This window comes from Balaenoptera borealis (genome assembly GCF_965194805.1).
Source record: "Balaenoptera borealis genome assembly, chromosome: 2".
Lineage (NCBI taxonomy): Eukaryota > Metazoa > Chordata > Mammalia > Artiodactyla > Balaenopteridae > Balaenoptera > Balaenoptera borealis.
The window spans coordinates 74,079,857-74,098,328 of NC_138867.1; the positions used below are offsets into that span (position 1 = coordinate 74,079,857).

The 18,472-nt window shown below is 38.1% G+C and overlaps 2 protein-coding genes across 4 annotated transcripts in view; one reads left to right on the top strand and one right to left on the bottom strand.

Moving 5' to 3' along the window:
- The window catches only part of POLR3G (RNA polymerase III subunit G), a 101,586-nt gene that overhangs the window by 44,017 nt on the left and 39,097 nt on the right, over positions 1-18,472 (top strand). Inside the window, exon 1 of one of the 3 annotated variants that reach the window (XM_082378448.1) lies at positions 16,041-16,223. The exons of 1 other annotated variant lie outside the window; for it this stretch is intronic. The gene's annotated coding sequence lies outside the window, so the exon portion shown is untranslated. Of the gene's footprint in view, positions 1-16,040; positions 16,224-18,472 lie in introns of those variants that run through there. One more of the 3 variants, XM_082378446.1, reaches the window with a different exon arrangement.
- On the bottom strand, positions 1,594-15,455 carry MBLAC2 (metallo-beta-lactamase domain containing 2; the record flags this gene model as incomplete). The annotated part of the gene is made up of 2 exons (XM_082378421.1): positions 1,594-5,805; positions 15,002-15,455. The coding sequence occupies 2 exons, from the start codon at positions 15,453-15,455 to the stop codon at positions 5,420-5,422; spliced, it is 840 nt and encodes a 279-aa protein (XP_082234547.1). The 3' UTR covers positions 1,594-5,419.

Consider the following 18,472-nt stretch of genomic DNA (forward strand, 5'->3'; position numbering starts at 1 on the left):
TCTCTTTTTAGTATAGGACCCTGGCTTAACAATGTCTAGTTTCTTTTGAGTAGAGATCCTATTTAATCCTCCTCACATAATAATCCTCTAGTCAGGAGCAGATCCCAGTTTTGCAGGGTCTGAAACTCATGAAATTTGGGGGCGTTGAGACAGAGAATAAAAAATAACTTAGTTTAAAAAATTAAAACCAACCAAAAAATGACCATTTGAACACATTTCTTGGGCCCCTCCCAGGGCCTTGGAAGGGACCCATGCCAGTGCTAGGCTCTGAACCTAAAGATTACTTAATTTCATGGTAAATCTAAACTAGCCTCCAATCTTCCTTGAGGTGGGGGGAGAGGAAATTGCTTAGTAGTATAGAATTAGGGGGGATTTGATTTAAATTGCAAACAAACTTTGAAACGAAAAGACTTTCACTCCAAGTCCTAGAGGTACCTGCTACTATCAATTTCTAAGCCTTTTTAGGGGGAGTTGTGTTGTAAAGGATTGCTTCTTTGCTTTCCGCATTCCTGTTTTCAGCTTTCTTGTGTTTGCCAAATTAGTTTTTGTTTCTCTATCAGCTTTCCAATGTCCAAAATGTTGATGCTGTTGGGTCCTTTACATTCTTGCTGTTCTTGTTAGTTTATGCCGCTTGAAAAAAAACAAAAAAAGCCTTCCTTGTCATTTTACTGAGTTTCAGAAAGGGGCAGAAGTTAAGGTGTGCTATACCTGCCATTCTTAACCCAAAATCAGACTGTGCCATATCACACTCCAAAATTGCCCCCCAAAATGGCTGGAGGACTTTACACTCCTAGCAGCACAGCATGAAAATATCCACTTACCTTACCCTTGCCAACACTCCATATTCTCCACATTTCTCAATCTGGTTAAACTATCTCATTGCTTAAATTTGCATTTCCCTGATTACTAGTGAGGTTCAGGATAATTTTATGTTTATTGGCCTTTTGTGTTTCCTCTTCTATGACTAACCTGTTTATATAATTTACCCATTTTTCTAATAGGTAGTGAAGGGTATCAGAACATGCCACCCTAAAATATATCACTTTGGCATACTGATTAAGCTGAAGGCAATTGAGAAAAAGCAAATACAGGAAAGGCTCTCTGACTTCCCCCTTACTACTCAAAGCAGGGCATAAAACTTCCCTTGAGAAAGATGCCCTCCCTGTACCAGGATGAGGAGAACATTCTTATCACTGGAGATGGGGATCCAACATCAAGATTAACCTGTATAAAAAATATCCATTAAAATAACCCTGGGACTTCCCTGCTGGCACAGTGGATAAGAATCCACCTGCCAATGCAGGGGACACGGGTTTGATCCCTGGTCCAGGAAAATCCCACATGCTGAGGAGCAACTAAGCCCATGCGCCACAACTACTGAGCCTACACTCTAGAGCCCACGAGCCACAACTACTGAGCCCACATGCCACAACTACTGAAGCCCGCACACCTAGAGCCTGTGCTCCGCAACAAGAGAAGCCACTGCAAGGAGAAGCCCTAGCACTGCAACGAAGAGTAGCCCCCGCTCGCCACAACTAGAGAAAGCCCGCGAGCAGCAAAGACCCAACACAGCCAAAAATTTAAAAAAAAAAAAAAAAAAGTTGTATTTCATTAGTTTCCACAATTTATCAACCCTAGCTCAAGCCCCTTTTTCCTGTCTCATCATTCTCCAGTTTGTCTTTCTTTGCTAAAATGGTATACATGCGCTCAAGCCTATCCATTCCTTTGGGTTTATATTTCATATATATTAACCTCTGTGTACATGTAAAAATATTAACGTCAAATAAAATTTGTATGCTTTGCTCCTGTTAATCTCTTTTGTAAGTTTAATTCTCAGGCCCAGCCTCAGAATCTAAGAGGGTAAAGGAAAGGTCTTTCCTCCCATACATTAGTTTACCTTTTTCTTGTTGATTTGTAGGCATTCTTTGTATTTGTTTTAAAATTTTTTTCTGTTACACAAGGTAGGAATATTTTTAAATTTCTCTCCCTCTTTAACTTTCATTATGACATCTGAGTTCTAAGACATTTTAAAATTTGATATAGTTTTGCTTTTTGTTTCTATATAGAAAAGATCTTCCCTATCCTAATGTCTTAAACATAATTAAAATTTTCTTTCAGTACACATGTGATTCTGCTTTTTTATATTTAGATGTTTAATCCATTTGCAATTTATTTTTATGATGGTAGGGGTCTTCTTTCCCACATCAACAATTAAAATATATATTAAATAGTCCCTCTTTTATCCATTTATTTGAAATGCTATATTTATTAACTACTTAAGGCTTATACAGGTATTATTCAGTTTCTGGGTTCTCTATTCTTGCCTAGGGATTTACATCTTATTTATTACAAGCTTTTCAAAACTGCACTTCATATAGAAAATAACCTTGTAAGACATTAAATGGAAATTTGCTAACATTATAAAAAATACCAACTATAGATTGAAATAAAATGTCCACTTTAATAGTTATCACATAAATGTTTACTTACACTTATCTGAAGATTATAAGAGGACAATTTGTGCATGTCACATTCATATTACTATCCATATAAGAACAACTACACATAATCATTTATTCAACTATATCAGAATAACACACAAGGTTTTGTTTGTTTTAGACTTCTCAGTTAAAAGGAAACACCAAATAAGGAAACTGAATCTCCAAAAATTAAGTTATTAACAAAATGAATAATAAAAATTATTTCTAAATGTCTTAGGTTTTGACAACTTCAAATTATACTTACATAATATTACTTCCCCAAACCATAAATTACAACAAGGGTCACTGTCAGGGTGAAAATATATATTTTTAAAGCTTCTTTAAAATATGCTATTATGCTTTAACATCACTTGATTTATTCTTGGCACATGTGGCATCTTGAAAAGTAAAAATACACTTTGCCAGTTTTATGTTATTGTGCAGGTATAAGAGAAAGAGCACAGCTTGGGAGACAGACAGACTTGTGTTCAGGTACCAGCTTTGTCCAAAGTTGTGTTGTTAGGCTGGTCAATTACTTCTTGGCACTGGGGCCAGGATTAAATTAAATAATGCCTATTTTAAAATGCATAGCATGGGCACTAAATGAATGATACATCCTTTCCCTAATTTACCCACATTGAAGCAATAGCAAAATATCACAGTCTTATGTTTTGGTACAATTTGAAAAACTAGGAAAAAAATTGGGAAATTTAAAAATAAAATCAATGTGCTTTGAAAAAATCGCACTTTGAAGAAATAAGGAAAGCCTTCATCGGTTTAAATATTTTTCAATAAAACTTAGTGCCTACTATAACCTGATTTTTAAAAAAAGTCCTAAAATATGATAAAGTGGTCAATGGTTAAGGACTTTTGGTTTTCTCTTGTGCTATTGATATAAAAATAATGGCTATATTTAAGGCTCATTAAGTGATATAGTTTGTAGTTGCCCTGAACCAAATCTATGTTCTTGATGTTGCACTATCAATTAAAACAGACCTACTGCCTTGAATGACTGTCATAGAGAAATTCCCATGATATTCTTCATTTCAACAACCATGGCTTCCTTGCTGATTTTAAGTAAGGGTTCATTTTGTGGCATGTGGCAGTACAGCTTGTCTGTCTTAAGGATGATTCTTATATACACAATCACAGACCCATCTTTCTTATGCTAAATGCTTGGTGTTTAGAAGATCTAAGACACCGGAAAATTGAATTGACACAAGGAATAGCCTACTCTAGACAGCAATACTTCCATCCCTATTCTTAGCACTGAGGATGCAGAAACAACCCCATTCTTGTTTTCTACCCTCACCACCCAACAAATCATCCTTCCAAATCTGACTCAAAAACTCCTCCTCCAGGAACCTTTCCCTAACCAAACTTCACACCCCTCCATTCATGTCCCTGACACTCATGTGTAATTTGTATTAACTTCAACCTGCATATACTATTATTCAAGTTTTGTTTGTCTTCTACTTCCAGCTAGGATATAGTCTCTGACTTTTTAAGCTTCCACAGTGTTTAGCACAATGTATGCATGTATGTATGTAACTGTGTGTTTGCATGTGGGGTGTGTGTGTGTGTGGAATGAATAAAAGACTAAAGAACCTGAGTGGGGTGTAGGGTAGGAAAAGTTTCATATTTTTTCAGAAATCAAAATTGCTGGACCTTCCTAATACTAAAAAATCTGATTTTCAAAGCTATCTGAGTTTGGTTTTGGCTATGTCAATAATAAAAAGGCAGTGAAAAAACTGTTTAAAAAACCCTCATGAAATATTCCAAAAGGCTTTTCAATAAATTATTAAGAGTACCAAACTAAAATATTTTACTAAATAGTGGGATAATCTTTCCTATATCTTTATAAATGTAGACTTCTTTTCATTCAAGACAAAGAATACTGAACAGGAATAGGTGTTGTGAATCAGGATAAAAAAGGCAATTCACTCTAAGTCAATATCTAATGCACATTTTGCAATTAATTTGAAAAGCCTTCTGTGACAAATATGTATGTTATGTTAAGTAAAAGAATGGTTTATATTAGGATGTTGTTTGGTACTATAAAATATGACACATATACTACAGCTGCTATTTAAAAAGAAAAATTTTGTTTATTATAGCTGTTATTATTAAAATAGAATATAATTTAAAAATTACTCTTAATGTGTATATTTTCAAATTTGCCTGACAGTGTCCTTTTGAGAAATCTGACAACTTAGAGTTAGATTACAGACATTTGAATTTCACTTTTACAACTGAAAGTATTACACTTACTTAATAACAAACAACAATATATAGTAGTTTTTTTTACTGAAGCACTCTGCAATTTATATTTAAAGCTTTGCAATAAAACAAAATTCACTGTACTTTTTGTACGTAAAATTACATTAACACATAATGTACACTATAATTACATTAAGAATAAATAAAATGAAGCATAAAAATTCTGTACCATAACAATGGATTGTTTTAGCTGTCATTCTAAATGTTAGTTTAAGTTTTGAGTTCTAATGTACTTTAAGCCCAAAAACCTTTATCTTCAAATAATATATTAAAAATATCAAGTTTGGAGTATAAACATAAAACTCTTTATTCTCTTTTTTCTAGGTCATCTAGGAAATAAAATGAGAGAAATGAGACGCAAGGATAGTTCTTTCTCTTACTGCAAAATGCCTCCTTGCTTCCCCATATACCTCTATATCATTTCTAGAACAAATATTACAGAATGATGGCAAATTACAAGCTTTGGCAAATTATAAGCTTATTTAAGTGGTTTCTTATTTGGAAAAAAGAAAAAATTTAAACTAAGAAGTTCCGTTTTTGGCTTATTCATTCTCAACCTTTTTTTCTCTAATACATAATAGTAGTAAAAAAGCACTTCTTAAAATGCTCATTATTTTAAACAACACAGAATTAATTGGATTAATTTACAGAATTAAATACTAGGGGGAGGTCCTAGAATTTGTTACACGTAGGGCTAAACTTGCAAGAGATCGCATGGCAAAAGTAGAAACTTTGTGACATATCCCAGCTTTTGAAATATAGTTAGAAGCCAATCGAAAAAGCCTTTCAGCACCAAAGGTATTGAAGTGCCCAGGAAGCACCTTCTCTACCAGACCTCTGTCCACTAATTCTATCAGACGTTCACAGGTTCCAACATAGTCACTTATCCTGCTGTATGGGAGCCAGTCAATCAGTGATCCATCATACACGACGTCTCCACTGAAGAGAATCTTTCGGTCTTTGTCATGTAAGCAAATACTGCCCCTAGAATGACCAGGCATGTGCATAACAGTGAGCTGTCTGTCACCAAGGTTGATCACATCCCCTAAAAATGGAAACAGAATTTACAGATAAACATGTTATATATTTGACTTCAATCACTTAAAGAATAGAAGAACACAACGGTTTCAAAGATGTTGGGAAGGATGAACTTATTTTACTTTTATTTTAAACATACCTACTTCTTATTGATGATTTAAAATAAGTTGCCTATATTTCATTTCTGTTGTTTGCTAGACCAGTGTTTGCCAAAGTAAACAGTGAAACACAATTTCTGCTGGTTGTTATAATATATAAAAGAAAAGAAGATTCTGTGGTCAAATAATTTTGAAAACTCTTCCTTCAAAGAAAATTAAGCAGCTTTCTTTTCTGCAAGATATGCTAATGTACATTTAATATGCTAACGTACATTGTGGACATACACAAGGGAGATATGGCTGTATAGTTTCTCAAATTTATTTGACCCAAAACCTCATTTTTCAGAATATCCATTGTACTAGTATCTGGTGACACAATTCATGAATGGTGCTCTAGTGAACAGTATTATATTTTTGCCCTTTGTTTTGTCACTCTATGGAAATTAAGGCCTGAGGAATCAGTACAAATGATGATGCTCTGGCTACTGGTATTGCTGTAATAAACTGTTGTTAGTCTCTGACCCAGGAACCTCATGTCTTCTGTCAGAATCCATGAAACTGTGGCAGGCTAACTTACTAACCTGCAAGTACGGTAAAATCTCACACTCTTCCCAGTTATTTGACAGTGGGGAGGAAACTGAGCTATATGAATACAAATTGCTCTTTTACTGGATTTAAATCAGTACTAATTTAGGTAAATCATAATAAGTTAAAATATTCATATTGTTATCTCTAGTGCAAACATACACATATACAGAAAAAAATCAAAGAAATGTAGCTAAAACTAATAGTGAAATTAAAATGGTGTAATAATCAGGAATTGTTAAACATAAAAGAAGAAAATAAAGGAAAAACAAAGACATAAACAAGAAATGAGACACAGAAAACAGATAACAAAATGGCAGACCTAAATACACCATACCAATAATTATATTAAATATGAAAGGGATAAACACTCTAATCAAAGGCAGAGATTGTCAGACTAGATTAAAAAGTGAGATATGTATGCAGTCTACAAGAAAGGAACTATAAAATCAAAGACAAAAATAGTTTGAAAAATTATACCATATGAATATTAACAATAAGGGCTTCTCTGGTGGTGCAGTGGTTAAGAATCTGCCTTAACTTAATGCAGGGGACACGGGTTCGAGCCCTGGTCCAGGAAGATCCCACATGCCATGGAGCAACTAAGCCCGTGCACCACAACTACTGAGCCCACACGCCACAACTACTGAAGCCCATGCGCCTAGAGCCCGTGCTCTGCAACAAGAGAAGACACCACAATGAAGAAGTGCACCGCAACTAAGAGTAGCCCCTGCTAGCCACAACTAGAGAAAACCTGCATGCAGCAATGAAGACCCAACGCAGCCAAAAATAAATAAATTAAATAAATTAATTTAAAAAAAATATATTAACAATAAGAGAACTAGAGTGGCAATACTGTCAGACAAAATGGATTTTTATATAAGAATATTACTAGAGAAAAGAGGTACATTTTATGAGGCTATACATTAGGTCAATACATGAAAAAAAATTCTAAATGCATATGTACCTAAAATAGAGACTAAAAATTCTTCAAATAAAAACTGGCATAATTAAAATAAGAATAAACAGTTCAACAACTGTGCTTAGAGATTTGAATAGTCCTCTCTGAATAATTCATAATACAAGTAGATTGAAAATCAGTAAGGATACAGAAGACCTAAACAACACTATCAACCAGCTTGACCTATATAAAACTGACATATATAAAATAGTTTACACCAAAACAGTGAAGTACACATTCTTTTCAATTGCACATGAAAAAGGTGTGTGGTTATATTTGTACACTGAAAACTACAGAAACACTTTCAAGAGAAATTAAAGAGGATCTAAGCAAAAGGAGAAACTTGCCATATCCATTGATTGGAAGACTCAAAGCTGTTAGGATGGTAATTAAATCCAGTTCTTCCTATAACTGCACTGTCTAATAGTACTTTCTAAGAAAATGGAAATGTTCTGTATCAACACTGTCCAATATGGTAGCCACCAGCTACATGTGGCTAATGGTACTTGAAATAAAGCTAGTGCAACAAGGAACTAAATTTTTAATTTTAATCAATCTTAATTAATTTAAATTTGTATTAGATAGCTACATGTGGCTAGTGACTACTTTAATGGTCAGTGTAGATCTATAGGTTCAAGAATCTCAATCAAAACCTTGACATGCTTTTTTACAGAAATTGAAAATCTGCCTCTGAAATTTATATGGAAATGCAAATGACCTAGAATAGCCAAAACAATTTTGAAATAGAGGTATAAAGTGGGAGGACTTAATCTAATTTCAAGAAGTATAACGAAGTTGCAATAATCAGGAGAGTGTGGTGCTGGTTAAATGATAGACATAATCATTGAAAGAGACTAGAGTCCAGAAGAAAACACTCACATATATGGTCAGTGGATTTTTGACAAAAGTATCAATTAAGATAATTCACTGGGTAAAAGGATAGTCTCTTCAACAAATTAGAGCAGAATACTTTGGATATATATATATATATGCAAATAAACAATAAGCACCTCTCAACCCTTACTTCACAATATTAACAAAAATTAACTCCAAATGGATCATAATCTTAAATGTGAGAGCTTCTAGGAAAAAAAAAAACAGAAGAAAATCTTTGTGATCTTGGGCTAGTCATATAACTCTTAGATATGACACAAAAAGCATAAAACATAAGGAAAAATGACTAATTGGACTTCATCCAAGTTATAAACTTTCTTGCTTAAAAAGATACCATTAAGAAAATGAAAAGGCAGGCCACACACTGGGAGAAAATACTTGCAAAATGTATATCTGATAAAGGACTTGAATTCAGAATATATAAAGAACTCTTAACAACTCAATAAGAAAACAATTTTTCAATTTTTAAAAAAGAGAAAAGTTTTGATAGACCCTTTAACAAAGAAGATATTTGAATAGCAAATAAGTACCTGAAAAGATGCTCAATATCATTAGCCATTAGGGAAATGCAAATTAAACCTCAGTGAAATACCACTACATACTCACTAGAATGGCTAAAATCAAAGGACTGACAAAATCAAGCATTGACAGAGATGTGGAGAAACTGGATCTCTTATACACTGCGCTTGGGAATGTAAAATGGTATAGCACTTTGGAAAACAGTTTGGCACCTTCTTAAACATTTAACATACATTTACCATACAACCCAGGAATTCCATTTCTAGCTATCTACCAAGGAAATGAAAGCATGCATCCACACAAAGGCTTATATGCAAATTTTCATGCTGCATTATTCATAACAATTTCAAACTAGAAAGTTCAAATTTCCTTCAACAGGTGAATATATAAAATGTGTTTTATCCATAAATGAGTTATTTCTCAGCAATAGAAAGGAATTATTAATAGATAAAACAACATGGATGAATCTCCGAAACAGTATGCCAAATGAAAGGAGACACAAAATATATGATTACATTTGTAGAAAATTTTCAGAAAAACAAAACAGATCAGTGGGGCCCGGCATGGGAGTAGGGATTGTTCTGGTCTTGCCTTGAATCCCAAAATTACATTAAAATGGAATCAGGTACTCCCAAAGTTCCCCACATTCTAGTCATAAGGGGCCAGATTCCTTCACAGGATAATTGTTCCAGATTCAAAGTGCTCCTGGGGCTCACAAACCACTGCCATTTCCTGTATGATTGGCAAGTAAGGTAAAGGAAATTATAGCTAAGTTGATTTAATAATAGAGCTGTTGGAGACAGATTGTTTAATAAATGTACAGAAAGGAAAGGAATGAGGGAAGTTCGATGCTAAAAAAGGAGCTCTAGAGAATTACCGATGGAGGGGTAGAGTCTTATGGGTTTTTGATATTCAAGGCAAGGTGATACTCAAAATACTTAGCAACAGATAAGACATAAGCACCCACCTATCAAAATGGATACCAACTATAAGCAATTGATAAGGCCAAAGTGACTGAATATTACTAGATCTGCCATTACCCTATGGCTTTATAAATGCCTCCCTTACGCTTATAATGCTCACATATAGAGGTCATCAAGACCTCTCTTATAAGAACCAAAACTGCCTATGAAATGTATCATACGTATACCATATATAAATATATATAAAAATATATATATACACACACTATCCTTCCAAGCCCTCACGCTAACCCAGTTGTCACCAGATTCCAACCATACTAGACTTCTCTTGGCTGCTCAAATACCCTTTCCCATCTTGGCATCCCCAATTTTTAATTTTTATTTCATTTTTAACCAACAATCTAGATGTACATATTTCAAATAAAAAACTTCAGAAGCACTTAAAATATTCTTTGCCACATCCTGGCTCTATCTCCAATTCTGCTCCCAAGAGGCAACAACTTTTAACAATTTTAGCAACTTCTTCTGGTAGTTGCCTCTACTAGATATAGTTATGTAAATAATATTTATACTCCATTTCTTGTTTTCCCAATTAGATATACTTTACTGATTTCGTTCATGTATAACCATTTCTTGGTTTTTAAATTTTAGATGTTGCCCATTGACTGCCACTATGAAATATAAGGATTTTTAGTAGCTCTTTTTACTCCCCTCTGTCCACCTACCATCGGCACACATATATACATTTCTCATCCTTTCACCCCTCAAAAGAGTAATGATTCAACTGCTTAGATCTGGAACACTCTGTGCCTGAGGTTCTATCATTGTCAGTGTCATCCTTTGCCATCATCCTGATGCTTCCTTTCAACTTTTTCTTGCATTAGATCTCCTGTTTCCTTTACTCCGTATCTTCCTCTTGGTTTACTCCCTTATTTTGAAGGGAGTAAACAGGATAAAGGTATATCTTAGTATCTTCCTAAGTAATAGCATGCGGGATTTTTTGAGAACTTGATTGATAGTGGAATGGATGTTAGAATTCTAAGTTGGAAATCAGTTTTAGTCAGATAAAGCACAGCTCTTCTTTTCTAGCTCCAAAGCCATTGTGATCTAGATGACCTTTTTTCCTTTAAATTTGGAAGCCCATAGACTCTTCTTTGACCCCAGTGTTCTGAAATTTTATAATAATGTGCCTTGGGTTGGATGTGTTTTCATCCATTGTGCAGGGAAGTCCATGGGCTCTTTCAATCTGGAAATTTACATCCCTTAATCATGGGATATTTTCTTGAATTTTCTCTACTATGTTTCTTTTCCTCTACTTTCTCTGTTTGCTCTATCTGTGTTCCTATTATTCCAATGTCAGATTTTTCACACTGGTCCTTTACTGGTTCTCTCCTACTTTTCATTTTGCCTATTTGTTCCTTTTGTATGTTTTTCAACTTTATCTTCCAGATATTCTAGTAAATAATTTCTGACATTTTAAATTCCAAGAGTTCTTTTATGAGTGTGAATATTGTTCTGTCTGCTGCTTATTTTTAAGGCATCCTGTTGTCTCTCAGATATCTTGAATGCAATAGATTGTTATCCCCGATGATATTAATGATTGCCCTCTCTTCTCAAGTTGCTTTACGTTGTTTTAGTATTTGATTTCATGTAGGATTTTCTCAGATTTTTTATAATGCTTGCTTGTCTGTTTAAGAGTGGGGGGATAATGAAAAAGTTGTTTGAAGCACATGCATGCGGCCTAGTGAGCTAGGCTTCACTGTAGAAAGTTCAAGCCAAAGATTACTTAGGAATCAGCATCTTAGTCTTTCCTCTAGGGCTGGGCAGATTTTCCAGATAAGATTCTTCCAGTTTCCTACTTGGGTGGGGGAGAGGTAAAGGTCTGGCTCTCATTCTTCTGGGAAACTAGTAAAGAACATATATATTACCTCTCTATCATCTATCTATCTATCTAGTCTTTATTTGTATATATATATACACATACACTTATCCCATTTTCCATCTGAACTCCTGAGCTCATTAGTACTTGGCATCCCTCAATCAAGAAACCCCTTTGCTTGCGACTTCCCTGGTGGTCCAGTGGTTAAGACTCCTCGCTTCCACTGCAGCATGGGTTTGATCCCTGGTGGGGGAACTAAGATCTCATATGATGTGTGGCGCAGCCAAAAAAAAAAAGAAACCCTTTTACTTTATTCTCCCCAGAGAACAAACTAACACTGGGGAGAGGAGCATTCACTTAGGGAGAAGAGTTCGGAGTTTTAACAGCTTCTTAAATGGCTTTCAACCAATTCTACTTATTTTAGTTTTCTTCCCTTTGCCCCCACTAAGGTACCAGCTACTGCTAATTCCTGAGCCTTTTAAGTCTCCTGCAGTGCAAACTGGATTGGCTCCCAATTCTCTATTGCTGGCATAGGATAAAACTGCTAACTCAGTCATCACATTTACTCTCCAGCATCCAAAACAGAACCTCAGTCAATGTGGATTTATACATAAAACAAATAGACAAACCATGGCCCATTTGCTGTAATCTTAGTGGGATTTTGAGAGGGAGTCAAATTAGATGTGTTCATTCAATCTGCTACCTTTCTGGAATCTATTTTTTGTTTTTAACCTCCCCAAATGATTTTTAAGTTTACCTGAAACAACTGTTCTAATATCTTGATGACTCCAGGAAAATTGTTTAAACATGTACAATAGGGGCCAAAATGCCTGCCTATTGTGAAAAACAGGCAGAATGATGTGTGCCCATTCAAGAAGAATGTGCTGTATCAATTTAGGGTTTATCGCTATCTTCTTATAGGAAGATATGATTTCACTATTAGCAGGGCGAGTTGTTTTTCCATCAAAGATGATGCACTTGATGATGATCTCTCCTTGCCCTCCTTGTCCCTCATAAACAAGTCAGCTTTTGGGTTACTGATACACTGCACAGATTTATGCTTCTCCATGACAGGTGGTCATCAATACAGTAAATGAAATGTAATAAGCTAATGAATTCAGCCTCCTTATTTTCTAACCGAAACAATGAAGACTTCATGCTGTTAGGTATGTGCGGTTCATGTGTATGCAACTGTGTATGAATTTTTAATATAAATATTTTCTATCTCCTTCCAGGCACCTGGATTATGATAATATCAAGTTAGCAGGCCACACCATTCAGAAGAGACAGGAAATTAATATTCCTGAGAAAAGAGGATATTAGATACTACTTGAGAGGGTGAGACATCCAGCTCCTAATGAAAAACAATTTTTAATCTAACACAGTATTACCACCTTCAAAGTTTTTAGTAAATATTAAGCTTTCATTTCACACTTTCAAAGTCTTAAAGCACCACACAGGTAGCTTGCAGGTCCCTTGCAACTCCAAAATCCTGTAATTCCAGCATCAACTGGGATTTAGGAAACCTGGTTTCCAGTCCGAGCTCTTTCCCTAACTGGCTATGTGACTTCAGGTATGATATTCAAGCCTGACACAGGCTTGAATGAAGGCTTCATCATGAAGCTTTTTATAGGCTTCATCATGAAGCTTTTTATAGGCTTCATCTATAAAACAATAATTCCTGTCATTCTTTCATCATTGATTTCCTATTTCTGGCACAGAAGCAAAAGTAAATAAATCAAAAGTCATTTATTCATTTAGACAATTTAAATATATTTTAAATACTAAGGTAAACTTTTTTTGGGGGGGGGGAGCTGGGTGTTAATTTAGTCTGAATACCCATCAACTGCATGGAAATCCTACCTCTAAAAGTATCAATTCCATCAAGAAATACAGTAATTAAAAGTACCTTTAATGTAAATTTAGTTTTCTTTCACCTCAAATTGTCAGGTAATGTAAGACTCCCATCTAAACCATTGTTTTTTTTAATCTTTAGATTTAAAATTTTAATGAAAAGACTGTTTAAGTAGGGTGTGAGGTATAGAATCTTGCTTTCTATTTTTTATGTCTCAAGTGATCAAGATCTCATCTGTAAGATAAACGCATTTTTGTAAAGTATTTCATTATTTGTCATACTGGTTGGTCATAAAAGTGAGACTTATTGTACTGCAGCAACTGGATTTTTCTGCCTCTTAGAGGAACGGTTTAATAAATTAATTTGGAAAATAAAATAGTTTCAAGATAGAAAGGAAAGAGGGTTTCACCTCCTACTCAGAATTACCATAATATATTTATGGGGTAGGATTTATGTATGATCTGCATGCTTTGATCTATTGTGCCTGGGTTGCAATCCTAGCTTTTGTCTGTATCTTGCTCTGTGGACTCTAGACAAGCCATTTAATAGGGAGTCAGTAGCCTCACTTCAAATGTGTTGTGAGGATAAAATCAACAGAAGCATTCTAAAAAGAAAAAAGAAATTAATATACAAATATCACTGCTGTGACCAACTGGCTCAATTATTTAAGTGACTGTGAGGTTGGAAGGGCTGGAACCCTACACTATTTTATTCCATTAGTTTCTTTCTGAACACCATCCTGTTCTTCACAGAGCCAAAGAGGCCCAAGGTTATCTATGCATTAGTCCACATACTGCACCATTACGGGAAATAGCCTCCTTATTAATCTTTCTCAGGCCTTGCTTTCAACCGGAACAGAGAGCTGTTATAACATAAGACTCAGACATATTCTACTTCTTATGTTCACAATCAAGCTTTTTCTCTTGTGAGGCAACATTAAGAACAGAAACCTATCTGGAAGATAAAGATGCATGAGCAGATGAGAACCACTGCTTTCTAACGGCTTTCTAAGACTACAGGTGGGAATTGTTCATACCCGGCGGATGAAGTCAGCAGTTCTCAAAAGCATAGAACATGACATGCACTCTCCATGAGGCGTCATTCCTTAAAAGTCTTTTCGCTAGAAAAATGCCTGGAAATGTCAGACTTATGTTCGGGAAAAGAATGGGAATCCTAGTCAGAAGTCTCTATAGTGTTACTACATACCGTACCTTACACAGGAAACTGACTAGGGGGTGGGGCCGGCTTTCAGTCGAGTACTCAGCATTACTACAAGGGGCCGGAGCTTGTCTCTGGTAGGGAAGGCTGCAATGGCCTTCCAAAGACTCTATGGTCGAGTGGGCTTCTGACTCAGGGAAGGGAGAAACAGAAGTAGTGTTTCTGCGATGTAACACCTTACAGCCGAGCAGGTCTGCAACAAGCATCCCTCGGACAGTTTCTCCCCAGTCCCTTCCCTTAATGAGAACGCGCGCCCGTGAGGAACCATTACCATCCTGCAGGATGAGGGTGGGCTGCACCGCTTGCACTCGGAACTGCCTGGCCCTCCAGCCCGGGCTCGGTGCCCGCACCACCTCACTGTCGGAGAGCCAGGTCACGGTCTCAAAGTTGTCCCCGCGAGCCAGCGCCTCGGCCTCGGCGTGGTGCACCGCCACCCGGTCGAACTGGTAGAGGCCGCCGGAGTGGTCGAAGTGCACGTGGGTGGCCACAGCCAGCAGTGGCCGGCAAGCCGCATCCTCTTTGGCCCTGCGGTCCTGCAAGAGGCCGGAGGAGTACAGGTACTCCGGGAGGCTGCGCAGCCCCAGGCCTGTGTCGATCACCACGTCCTGCTCGGAGCCGCGCACCAGCCAGATGTTGGCGCGGTTGCCAGACTCATAGAAGCGTTCCTGAATCCAGAAGATGCCGTCGCCCAGGGACTTGTGGGCGTACCACTCGAGCGCAGACATGCTGGGCAAGGATGCGGCCAGGCGGAGTGCGTGTGGGCGTGTGTGCCTCCCGCAGGCTGTCCAGACTCGGGCGCTGCAGCTGTAAGGAGCGGTCTGCCCGCAGCCTGGGAGAAAGCGCAGAGCTAGGAGGGGGCGGGGGATGCGGATGGGGTTGGGGGGAGAACCAGGAGGAGGAAAGACGCGCGGAGACTCTGCCTGGAGCGTCCGCCCGCACCCTCCCGCAAGGTCCGCAGAGAGCAGGAGCTGCTCTCCTCGCACCGGGGCGCTGGAACAATCGCAGCCTCACTGGCCGTAGCACAAGGGAGCGTTAACGCAGGGGCCAATGCAGTAGACGAGAGATCCAGAAAGTGATAACTCTTCCCACCTCTGAGGGTCTGACTGCAGAGGCCGCGAGCTAAGCGTGGGAGGGAGCAGGACAGCCCACCCACCGCGCGCTACAATGCGCACTTCCAGCTGGCGCAGAAAGAGTCAGGCCAAGGGGTTGACGACTACGGCGCCCGCCAAGGGCTAAAAAGCTCTTTGCCAGGAGGGCGGGGCCTAGCTAGGAAGTGGGTGGGGCTAATTAGTTGGGTTTGAACGCGGCTCTGAGGCCGCGTGGAGGGCGGAGCGCGCTTCTCCAGAGGTGGAACCAGCCCTGGAGCGCCGGAACCTTCTGTCCGCACCCCTTCCTTGCCGGCCGGCACTTCGGTTGCACAGTTTTCCAAGCCTCGAGACTTAGTGAGCAGGTAACAGAGGAGGCAATTGAGGGCTTGGGAGGAGTTGGAGAGGGTAAGTGGGGAGTTAAAGGGGCACGTGGAGAAGGTGGGGGAAGTCAGGAGTGGAGATTCATTAAAGCGCCTCTGGATTGAGGGGCATTGGGAGATAGCTTTACGTCCCCTTCTCCTAATCCCTTCACAATCGTTTAAAATTGTCGTTTCCAATTTTTACCTGGTCTCCACTTCCTAGGACTGTTTGCAGTGGGAATGGAATTTATACTCTTACCGATGGTAGATTTCCAATTCCGATGGTATGACTGGTTCAAATACGAGTCATTGCCGCAGACTTGCAGCTAAGGACAGACTATTCAATATGTTTTCTTAACTGTTAGCACTTTACCCTGTATCATGGGGGAGAGGTGTTGTTGATAAGATTTTTCCTCTCTTATAAAAAATTAAATTATATATTCGTTCCCCTACCCTCCTTTGTTTTGCATTGTTTGTCCGCTCTTGGAAGAGAGCAAAGAAAGTTGGGAGAAAGGCTCAACTAAGGAAAGGTGGAGGCAGCCGCACCTTGAGAGGACGGGAAAAGTGGATAATGCCTGGGCGTGGCCCCAACAGCCACAGAAATCACCCCCACTATTAACACCAGGTTCCTGTCCCCATCCCGCATCTCCCCGCTGTTGAAACATCCATTTAGGCTTCAGAAATTCCCTTGAGAACTTGACTAACCTCCTTGCTCAGCCAGGAAAAATTATAAAGAGACCCATGAGACAGCATTATAAAAGATAATTAGGAAAACACTTATTGTGGCAGCTGCTAATAAGCCTTCTTAGAGGGAGAGGTGTATTCTCCTCCCCTACAATCCTTACGTCTTTGATGAGGATGTAGCCTTTCTGAATATTTGCCTAACCTAGTTAGAATTTATCCAGACACTCTGTTCAGGGTTATTCTTATGTGCAAGTCCCAAGCTAAAAGATGTGTAAAAAACAGAATTGTATTAAAAAAAAAAAAAAGTCATGATCTGGGTTCTCAAGAATTTGAAGGAAGATAATAACTGTACACAAATGTTTGCAATGTAAAGCAAATGAGATATGTACCCCGGAGGAAGTAAAAACTAGGTGCTATGAGAATATGCATGGAAGGGATTGTTGAGTGGCATTTGAGCTGGCCTTAAAAGACCACTGTTTGTTAGGATGTTCTCAACAGGGAAGTACAGAACTCTCTGCAGTTTTATTTTTCCTCTAGGCAAGGGGAGGTGAATTGGAGTAATATCCTTACTAGGCCATGAGCTCAGCAATAATTCTCCCAATTTTTATTGGACTTTTGCCAGGCTCTGGTTGGTAATGGGTCAGGAAAAGGTGAATAAGTCTTCAAAGAGGCCTTCACACTTACAGATCCTTCTGCTTGTATTACACTTTCCCGTATATATCCTTCCCTAGTTCTCAGCCTGGCTTTTTCCTTCTCTTTGTCAGGTTTGTGCTCAGATATTACAAAATATAGGAGGACTTATTCAACCATTCTTTCCATAATAGCACCCGTGTTTCCTGCCTTTTTTTTTCATAGCACTAATCACTACCTGGCACTCTATAAAGTATATTTTTTTCCATTTCCCATAGTAGACTATGAGCACTATGAAACCAGGGATTTTGTTTTGTTCACTATTATATTCTCATTATGTAGAAGGTGGTCTGACACAGAGGGTGCTTAACAAATACTTGAAGGATGGATAATTGAAGAAATTACTGGGGAGACAGACAAGAACTGACAATTACAACATGATTTTTAAAAGGGTAATAAAAGCAGTGTAGTACTTGGGAAACAGAAAAGAGATAGGCCTACCTCCACTTAGGATGGAGGAAATGGTCAGAAGTGACATTTGCATAGTATCTTAAATGATGATGGGGGCTTGCTTACGTGGATGTGGCCTTCGAGGAACGTGACATGCAGCAGCTGGTGTAGCAGAGTTGGGAGCGGTTAGAGCTGGGGGGGGGAGGTGCAGGGTGCAAGAGGCGGAAAGTTAGTCTGCGAAGCTCTGTTAGTCAAGGAGAGTGATACATCAAGGTTTGTGTTCTAGAGAGATGACTGGAGAGTGGATTGAAAGGGGGAGTCTGGCCATGAGAAGTTTATTTGTTCTGTATTAGAGGTCCAGGCAAGAGATGGTGAAGGCCTGAACTAAAGCGGAAGTGAAGAAAGGCAAACATGTAAGAAGGGACACAGAGCTGATAGTCTTCTACTATTAGATGAGGAGATCAAGGGAGGTGGAGACAAGGTCAGCATGACTGTTAGTTTCTAATTAGGGCAATTTAGGTGTTATTCATC